At 56.5% G+C, this 9,377-nt stretch overlaps 1 protein-coding gene across 1 annotated transcript in view; it reads left to right on the top strand.

Annotated features, from left to right (window-relative positions):
* Positions 1-4,836: 4,836 nt before the first annotated feature.
* YTHDF1 (YTH N6-methyladenosine RNA binding protein F1) overlaps positions 4,837-9,377 on the top strand; it is a 13,611-nt gene continuing 9,070 nt past the window's right edge. Inside the window, exons 1-3 of the mRNA XM_081832441.1 lie at positions 4,837-5,096; positions 5,274-5,298; positions 6,569-6,648. Coding sequence (XP_081688567.1) covers positions 5,070-5,096; positions 5,274-5,298; positions 6,569-6,648 — 132 coding nt within the window. The 5' untranslated portion in view covers positions 4,837-5,069. The remainder of the gene's footprint in view (positions 5,097-5,273; positions 5,299-6,568; positions 6,649-9,377) is intronic.

A 9,377-nucleotide genomic window follows, 5' to 3' on the forward strand; every position in this document is an offset into this window, starting at 1 on the left:
GGACCGAGGGCGTGGTGCACAGCTTGAAGGGGAAGGAGGGGTGATGAGCAGCCGCCCTGTTGCCCCACTGCCCGGAAAGCCTGGGATGTCCACGGGCCAGCTCTGCCTTCTGCAACCACCGGGGCATCAGCTGGAACCTTGAAAGATCCCGTATCTGGGCCCAGATTCCAGCCTAGGGACCCGGGGAATTGGGCTCAGCTTTGGGGACGGCTGGATCAGGGAGCTCGACCCACCTTTGGTAGGGGGGCTCCAGGGAAAGCAGAGCTGACAGCTTGCACCAGTACACAGGTCCCAAATTCCCCAACCCCGTGCAGGCAGAGCTCAAGGGTTGAGGGATTACAGGGGCGCAAAACCTTTTTCTTTCTAACTCTCCCTCACTTTGGATTTTCAGACTCACGAAGAGGCATCGCTTGGGGCCGGCATCTCACACGCAGGTCAGCACGGATCCTGCAGACCAGTGATGACTCAGCTGAGCCCCAAGATCCCCCAGAGTGAGTGTGATGTCCAGGGGAGCCACAGAAGGGAGGGACAGACCACCCAAGAGTCTAGGGCAGGCTTGGGAGAGGAGGTGAAGCAGGGGCTGAGTGTGCCTGTCAGAGATTGGGAAGAGTATCACAGGCGGAGGGGATGTGCCTGTAGTTGGTTGTCGTGGGGACTGGAGGCATTTGAAGGTACAGGCCTTGTGTGGGGCAGGTCATGGGGACCCTGGAGCCAGCTGAGAGGTGCTATCTGAGCAGCATTCGGCTGGTGATGGTCACCCAGGCTCCACAGACACCCTCCTTGGTGAGTCTGATGTCTGGGCCCGGGGTTTGCACGCCATGCATCATCCCTGTGGTCGGGACCCTCAGGTGCAGGTGACAGAAACTGAAAGCTTCAGCAGAAATGAAATGTATTGGTTCCTGTGGCCAAAAGCACAGAGCTGGACTGCTTCTCCCACTCTGGGTCCTGCCCTCTGTGTCCAACTACTTCCAGGCCAGCATGGCCACTGGCAGCCCCTGTGTGCACGGCTTAGCACCAGGGGAAGCTTCTCATCTCCAGACCCAGACACCGTCCCGGCTGAGGCTCCGACGGGGCCAGGAGAGGTGCCACCTCCAAACCTCAGGGACCAAGGGGAGTCTCCCCGAAAGAAAAGCAGGACGTGCCCTGTTCTTCATTTGTGCCTCACCTGCCCACCCTCCCCAGGCACCTGGTCCAGCCCCTACCCCCAGCTTTCTGACCACTGGCTTCTGTAGTCCCCCCTCCCTGCGAACCCCTGGTGCAGAGTCCTCATGGGGCCTGGAGGCCCTGTGACCCAGGCCTGCCCTCAGGGCATTCCACCGCACTCAGAAGGGCCAGCGCTTGACGTTTCAACCTCTGCGGTCACCATCTTGATGTTCTTAATATTTTTGTCCTTGAACTTGTGTCTTGTAAAGTGACATCCCATGGGATGATGTGTTGGGGGTTTGGGGGTCTCCCTGTTCCCCTTCCCCTAGGACAGATTCTTAGCTGTCCACTCCACTGTCCTCTGCCAGGTCACCGCTACTGCCCGTCCCCCCAGCAGGGGTCTGGGTGTGAACATGGAGGGCACCCAGTCACAAGCATGGGCTTGGGGAGCCTATGAGGGTCTGTGTTCCCCCTCTGAACACCCCCTGCCCCAGGGAGTGCGACCTTAAGCAGCAAATAATAAATGTCATGACAGGCCCAGAGAGAGATGGCAGAGAGTGAGCCCAGGTGTTCACCTTGCACAGAGGCAGCTGTGCTGGGCCCTCCTGGGCTGAGAGCTGCCCCCCACTGCCAGGTGAGGGGAGCCCCCCCGACCGAGCAGTGCAGGGTGATTTGCCACAGCCTCATCTCATCGCCAAGGTTAATGCCGCCTGAGCTGGGACAACAGTGCAGAGCACCCCAGCTCCCACTGTCGCATCGACCGCCAGCAGGGTGCCTCTGTATCCTGCCCCCACACCGGTGAGACATCTGGGTGACCACCTGGCACTGTCTTTGGGGACCGAGGAAGCAGAAGATGCCACTGGCAAAGTGGAGTTAAGATTCTAAAAGCTCAGCTCCTGGAAAAGCAGGGAAGGAGCTGACCAGCAGAGACGGGCATGGGGAGGGGTGCGGCCGGCACTTCGGGAAGTCATGCAGAGGGGGTGGAGCTGAGGGTGCCCGCTGAGGACAGGACAGACTGCTGGGTGCCATGGATGGTTAAAGTCCTCCAGCTGGCCATGGGTTCACTGTGTGGCCCCGGTGAGCTCTCTAACTTCTGAGAGGCTCAGCTGCTCCTGGCCCCCAGAGCTGCTGACGCCTCACTGGTCTGCTCTCTACCCGTTATCATGCACCTCCCCGTGCCAGGCTGTTTACCCGCACTGCACGCAGCAGTGGATACCAGCCCGACCTGGCCACGGGGAGCTGCCCTTCCAGTGGGCATGCAGCTGCTTTGCGTCCTGGCTCCAAGTCCTAGCCGGCGAGCTGCTGTCCCCCGAGCCTCTGTGCTGGACGGGGCCCCGGAGGCCTTCCTGAGGCCAGACCAGCGCCCCTCCTGGCCGTCTCAGCTCTAATCCAAGGTGACCTGTTTATCCCCATCTGTCTCCCTTCTGGGTCACAGGGCAGCATCTGGCTCATTCTCTGTCCCTGTGCGTGGTTCCTTGTACACAGCAGGTGCTCAATGGCTAAGCTGAGCCACTTTTCAGGCTGCGTCAACGTTCCCTAGTCCCCTTGCCAGCTCCTCAGGGCAGAGACTGCTGCATACCCTCAGCACCCCACATAAGCAGGTACTCAATGAACACTTATGGAATGAACGACCCAATTAAATATTTAAAAAGAGGAGGTTTCGAACCTGTAAAATGCTGTGACTCACAGCAGGCATGTCAAGGTTACTTCTGGGGGTGGGGGGGCACGTGTCTGGAGAACATGAGCAGGTTTTTTGGGGATGAAGCAGTTCCACGGAAATCTCCACAGAGGAGGGGGTTTCCGGAAGGAGACCCCTGATTAGGAATAAACTTGGAGTTTAGCTGAGGTGACCAGAGAGCGACTGGATGCTGGTATGGGTGCTTTCACTACTCATTGGGTGGACAGGTGTCGTTTGCAGCCCCCCAAAGGCCAGTTGTTGGGCGAGCTATGTCCAGCCGCCAGTGGAGAGTTTGCTCCAGCCAGGCGGTCACCTGCACTCAGGGCCACCAGCTGTTAGGCCCCGCCCCCAGCTTGGATGAGTCCACGCAGCCTCTTTTGGGAGCCATGGGCCACATCTGACACAGCGAATCCACCTGGGCGGGGATGCTCAGTGCAGCCTGAGCCAGAACAGCCCAGGAATGACCTTGGGTGGGACGAGGGTAGCAGTGGGTGGTCACTGATAGCTTCAGGGAGATGCAGAGCTGTGTGCAGGGGACAGACAGACCCATGCGTACATGTGCAGTCCAGGTGGAGGGCTAGGGAGTGCGACTGCGGATGTCTCCCACCTTGTACCTTCAAGTACAAAGATGGGGTTTCGCCTTAGCCTGAGCTGCCCATGGCCCAAGTATATCAAGGTGCTGGACCCAGATTCATCTGCAGGGCATCACATCTTCCTCGGGGCCTTGTGCCCAGCCTGCCTTTCCCATCCTTAGGTCAGACAGGGCCCCAGGGAGACCCAACGATGAGCAATGTGGCGCAGTGGACTCCCCCATGGCCCACCCACCTGCTGGTGCCATCTACACCTCCTCCTACAGCCGCCAGAGGTGTTGTCTGGTACCCCACTGATCCTGTCTCTCCAGCGCCGGTGTAGTCTCTGAGCCTGTCTTGGGATCCCACTATGATCCTAGCAATCTCCATCTACCCTGCTTAGTGCATAACCTGCCTGCTGGCATCCCCCTTGGCCCTGCTTTGGAGAGCGATCTTCTGATGCCCACCTGCCTGGCTCCCCACCGTGAACCAGCATTCTAGGCCTCTCTCCTTCAGCAGAACCCTGGGCTTGTGAAGGTTACAGGAGTGTGCAGGAGAGAGAGAGAGGGGAAGGAAGAAGAGACCCATCTGGAAGCCAAGGTAGGAAGTGGCCACAGGGGCTCTGGAGCTGGGAGCAGGGTCCAGGCTGGGGGCCCTACACTGGGAGGGGTGGGGGTGAGTGAGGAATAGAACTGGACTCCTTTCAGGAAGTCGGAGCCAAGAGGGGCTGTCCATCCTTAAACAGAGACCAAAAGGCCCCGTGCCCCTCCTGGACTACGGCACAGTGTGGGGCTGAACTCTCTTTTCCTCCCCATGGTGAAATTGGGGTCAAGACTCCAACGTGCAAACTGGTGATAAACTAGAGACCCAAGAGAGCTCTGGAAAAGCAGGACCCTCAAGGAGGCCCAAGTACAGGGCTCCCCAGGAACAGCCGTTGCAGAAAGCAAGGACACAGACAAAACTTAGGAAGCCCAGAGGGGCAGCCCCAACGGCCGCAGAGCTCCACTCAGGGTGCCCCTCTGAGGAATGTCTGCGGGGCGTCTGGGCTGAGCGGCAGGGTAGTCTGGGGTCCAGCCTGCCGTAAGCGGCTTTAGGTAGGTGGTCGTACTCGCCGGCTCAGCTGCTTCTTCAGACCTCGGGGATACGCACAAGGCGCCAGGGGCTGAGGCGGGAGGTGCTAGGCCCGGCAGGTGCACACCCGAGGAGCCCAGCCACTAACCACCCGCCGCTTCCCGCTCGGCCCCCCGCTGCCCGCCTGGAGGGCGCCCACGTGACTTCCCGGGCTCGCCCCGCCCCCGCCGCGCGATACCAAGACCCGGGCGCGAGATCCGTCCCGCCGGGCGATGGCGCGCAGGCGCGGCCGTGGCGGCCTGTCGGCGCTCCCGGCCTGCTCTGCGCGCGCTGACGTCGCGCAGCCTCGTCCCTCGCCGTCGCCGCCGCCGCCGCCGCCATTGGAGTCGGCTCCTCGTCAGTGCGTCCCGTCCAGGCTTGTTGCCCTGCGCCGCGCCCCGCGAGCGGCCCGCGCGCCCAGTAGTCGCCGCCGCCGCCGCGCGGCCGGCGCCCGGGGAGGAGGCGGCGGGCCCTGGGCCGCGAGAGCGCGGGTGACAGGCCCGGCCTCGCGGGGAGGCCCGAGCCGGCGGGCGCCTCGGCCCCGCGCCTCGCCGGGCTGTTCATGAAGCATGTCGGCCACCAGCGTGGACCCCCAGGTAGCGGGGCCGGGGGGCCGGGGGCCGGGGGCGCGGGGCGTCGGGGGCGCCGGTGACCGCGGGACCCGTTCGGGCCGGAGCGCGCCGCACGCCTGGGACGGGTGCTCGTGAATAACTTTGTATTTCCCTTTTACCCGGGTTCCGTCTGCACGCACGTCCCGGCCTGCGGCGACACAGAGAACAAAAGGACAAGATAATAAAGGTAAGCCAGGTGGGCGCGGGCTGTGCAGGTCCTGGAGTGGCGGAGGAGGGGCAGGAGCCCCCCGAGAGACAGCGGACTATGCGGGGGAAGGAAAGGTCTAGGAAGGGCATCTGGAACCGGAAACTTTTCTCCCGTGTGCTTCCGGGAGATAAAATTTTAGGTTGTAGCATTTGGGGAGGTTTGACAGTCTGAAAACGGGCTTTTCAAGGAGAAGTAAATAAATGGGTGGTTAGAGTGATCCCCCTCCTCCCCACTGCAGGAGCGCGGATCGGAGTGGGGGGAGGGAAGGAGGCTGCGGGTGGGGGGGTGGCTGGCTGTCTGCAGGCGCGCTGGGCGGCTCTGGGGCCGCCCTGCCAGCTAGCTCGGGACCCCAGCACGTACAGCCCTTGCTTTCCGAGTCTCCGGTCATCTCTTGTGATTTTGTGGCTTCGGATAAACCCCCAAAACTCACTCTGGTGCAAACCCGTAAGTGACACTTCATGTTTACTGGGTAGACGGTGTTTAACCAGTGTGTGTTACTCGGGTGTAACCAAATATGGTTCATCATGTTTTAAGATTGGAAAAGGCCCAACACTTTATTTACCTTTGCTTTCCTTTTTTGGCTGAGCGTTGTAACAGTGGAAAGTAAGTGGAGAGCGGGACAACAATGAGTTCAGAAACGTCATTCAGTTACAGCCCCTCCCAGCTGTGCTGGAAGCTCCCTGGGTCTCTGTCCTGCACACACTGTGGGGCCTGTGGAAGCACCCATCTCTGTTTGGCCTACATAGTCTTCCCAGACCACGCCTTGCATTATTTTGTCTCCACTTGTATCTTGTCAACTTCTACCAAATTATGACTAAATCTTTATCAAAAACAATCAAAATTGGGACGCCTGGGTGGCTCAGATGGTTGGGCGTCTGTCTGCCTTCGGCTCAGGTCATGGTCCCAGGGTCCTGGGATCGAGTCCCACATCGGGCTCCTGGCTTAGCGGGGAGCCTGCTTCTCCCTCTCCCTCTGCCTCTCTCCCTGCTCATGCTCTCTCTCTCTCTCTCTGTCTCAAATGAATAAATAAAATCTTTAAAAAAAAATTCTAAAAATCAAAATTATCAGAAGTTCTGCATCACCATTGTAGGTAGTTATGTAAATATTAGTGGGATACTGATCGTGTTCTTTTTTTAAATAAAAGCAACTTCTAGGAATTGATGGATGTAGATTTTACAGCTTTTGATTTCTATGCCTAAAAGTGATTTTCTTTAATTCAAAGATAATATTTTTCAATTTCTTCTTCTAGTACAAAATGGTTCTTTGCATCAGAAGGATACGGTCCATGACAATGACTTTGAGCCCTACCTTTCTGGACAGTCAAATCAGGTGAGTTGTTGTTTTTAATAACCTACTTTCTATGTTAGTTTTTCTTGAGTTTTGTAATGAACCTTTACTGTTACATTTCTGACTTTATTATCCTAACAACCAAGAAGCACAATATAAAATATTAGAAGTAGCATGCTGACGACTTGCTTGGACGAGTAGCCTTGAGCTACGTGTGGGGCATGGGTGGGGCTGGTGTGCTCTCCGGAGGAAACAGTGTCTCATGGGGGTGGTATGCACGTGGACTTCTGTTGGTCTCAGCATTGGTGACTCAGTGATGCACTTCTTTCGGCAGAGTGGAGGTGTGTGGAGTTCTTTGAAACTTCCTGGTGAGTTGTTTTGGCTCTGGGCATTAGAATTGTGGTGTAGGAGAGCATCTAAGAACCAAGCTCTGGAGTCAGACTTTGGCCTTGGGTTCAAATCTTCGCTACATCGCTGACTCCATGACACTTCCTTAGGTGGCTTGCCTTCTCTGTGTCTCAGGTCCCTTTTCTGTAGAACTGGTTGTGGTAACTGCTCATATAAAATTGTTAGGAGGGCAGCAGTAGGTGGGCCACGTGAAGCTCCAACTGGTAGCTGTGCAGGCCCCGGTAGGTCACAGCTGCCCGTTTCTTAGATACTTGGCACTACAGATGTTTTGGACTGAAACATTCTTTGAGGTGTGTGTGTTGTAGGATGTTTAGCAGCCTTCCTGGCCTTCATCCACAAGATGCCATTAGTAACTGGCTCCCCTACACACACACCAGCGGGACAACCAAAAATGTCTCGGCAGTGTCTCCTGGGGGCCGGCTTGCCCTTGTTAAAACCACCGGGCTAGTTGAAGTGTAGGTTTAAGCATGATGTCTACCACTTTTTTTTTTTGAGAGAGAGAATGAGAGAGAGAGAGAGAGAGCACAAGCGGGGGAAGGGTCAGAGGGCGAAGCAGACTCCCTGCTGAGCAGGGAGCCCGATGTGGGACTCGATCCAGGGACTCCAGGATCATGACCTGAGCCGAAGGCTGTCGCTTGACCAACTGAGCTACCCAGGCGCCCCATGATGTCTACCACTTTTTAAATGTACTATGTTTGTTTGCTTTAGAATGAAACCAAGTTTAGCCTCTTCTTGCAGAGGAATAAAGTTATTTTGCCTCTTTTTTTCCCTAGTCTGGTCTTATCTAAAGTGTCTTAGAACTTAGAACTTTCCCCCATTTTTGTCCTTCTTATTGCATTGAGCAGGTCAGCAGCAAAAACACCCAGGAGACTCTTTATAGAGCCCCCCCCCCCAAGAATCCGCCCCTCCTCTGGGCAGGACCAGGTGCTGCAGAGGAGAACTGCCCTGGCCTCAGTGATGCATTGCCGGAGATAATGGCAGGCAGTTAAATGGACTTATTTTATCTTGGTATCTTATTTGTTCCTTACGTGATTTGACTATCATAGCAGTAGGGTGTTCTAAGTTTTAACCAGAGAAAAGTGGTGGGGGGATTGCTTCAAATACACTTGAAATGTTTTTATAAGGCAGGAGCTTTCATGTTAATTGGGAGGCCTTGGTTGGAAGTGGAGCAGATGATTTTCCGTCAGGAGGGTAGTTACAGCTATTCACCCTGGGGAAGCCAGCTGCGAAGACCGCTGTAGGTAGACGCTCCATGAACAGCCATAAAACAGTCGCTGTTTGTCCCGGCTGTTAGCGTGTGTAGTTTTCAGCAAGATGGCTAATCAGCACATTGCTTAAGAGTAAATCCACGTTCTTGGCTGCGAACAGGTTTTCCAGAAACACCCCACTGTTGGAGTGTAGGAAGCAGGTAACACTGGAGAGCTCTTAGATCCTAATTCTCCTGGTCCTCTTGTTCTGTGGATGAAGAAGAGGCCTGGTTTGCCCAAGTGATGGAGCCAGTTTGTGGCAGAGCTCCGTTCCCCAGTGATGGGGTGGGAGGGTGGGGGGACGTGTCTCTTCCCGCCATGGCAAGGGCTCCTTTTGTGTTTGTGTCTGTTACTCCTTTCTTCTTGGGGGGGGGGCACCATGCAGTGTGGCCTCCTTGCAGACAAGCCCCTGGGGATGGATGACACGTCCAGTTTTGGACTCTGCTGGTGAAGATTGCTGTTGAGGAAAGAAAGCGCCTGCATGCTGGTCGTCCGGGTCTCGGATTGAGGGTACGGCTGCTGCTGAGTGAGTGAGAGAAGTGGTTTGGGTGGCCAGGAGCCGCACGCCTGCAGTCGCCCGCCGTGTGCTCGTCTCGAGTGACGTGTCGATGAGCGACAGGCTGCACGTATGTGAAGGTGCACACAAGTGACTCGTCCTGTGCATGGCCACCACGGTGAAGGCGGTGGGTAGAGCCGGCAGCCCCGCGGTGCTCTGTGGTTTGTTTCACCCAGATGTTTGTAGTAGCAAGTTGGAGCCTCTTTCGGTTTTTGTGTTTGAAGTTTTAATACCTGGGATGATTAGGAAAGTGTTTCAGAGCAGGCCTTTCAAGTTAATTTAACTTGGAATGCACTGTAACGGAAGTGTTGTCCTCGGGGCAAGTGATTTTTTTTTTCCCACAGAAAAGTCTCGGGACACTGCTTCTGGTGTGTTTTTTTTTCCTTCCTAGTTGCCCCCAGGACCATCCTACATTGACGTAGCAGCTCTGGATCCCTCTTGTGTGACATGGAACACGTTTCAGTCAGCTTTAGGGAATGGTGGGGGGAGGGAGAACCCTGGGGAGCAGAGAGGCTCTGGGTGGGGCTTTAGGGGAGGGGTTATGGAGGGGCTCTGGGTGG

The sequence above is a fragment of the Leptonychotes weddellii genome, chromosome 10 (genome assembly GCF_054177405.1).
Source record: "Leptonychotes weddellii isolate Sample4059 chromosome 10, ASM5417740v2, whole genome shotgun sequence".
Lineage (NCBI taxonomy): Eukaryota > Metazoa > Chordata > Mammalia > Carnivora > Phocidae > Leptonychotes > Leptonychotes weddellii.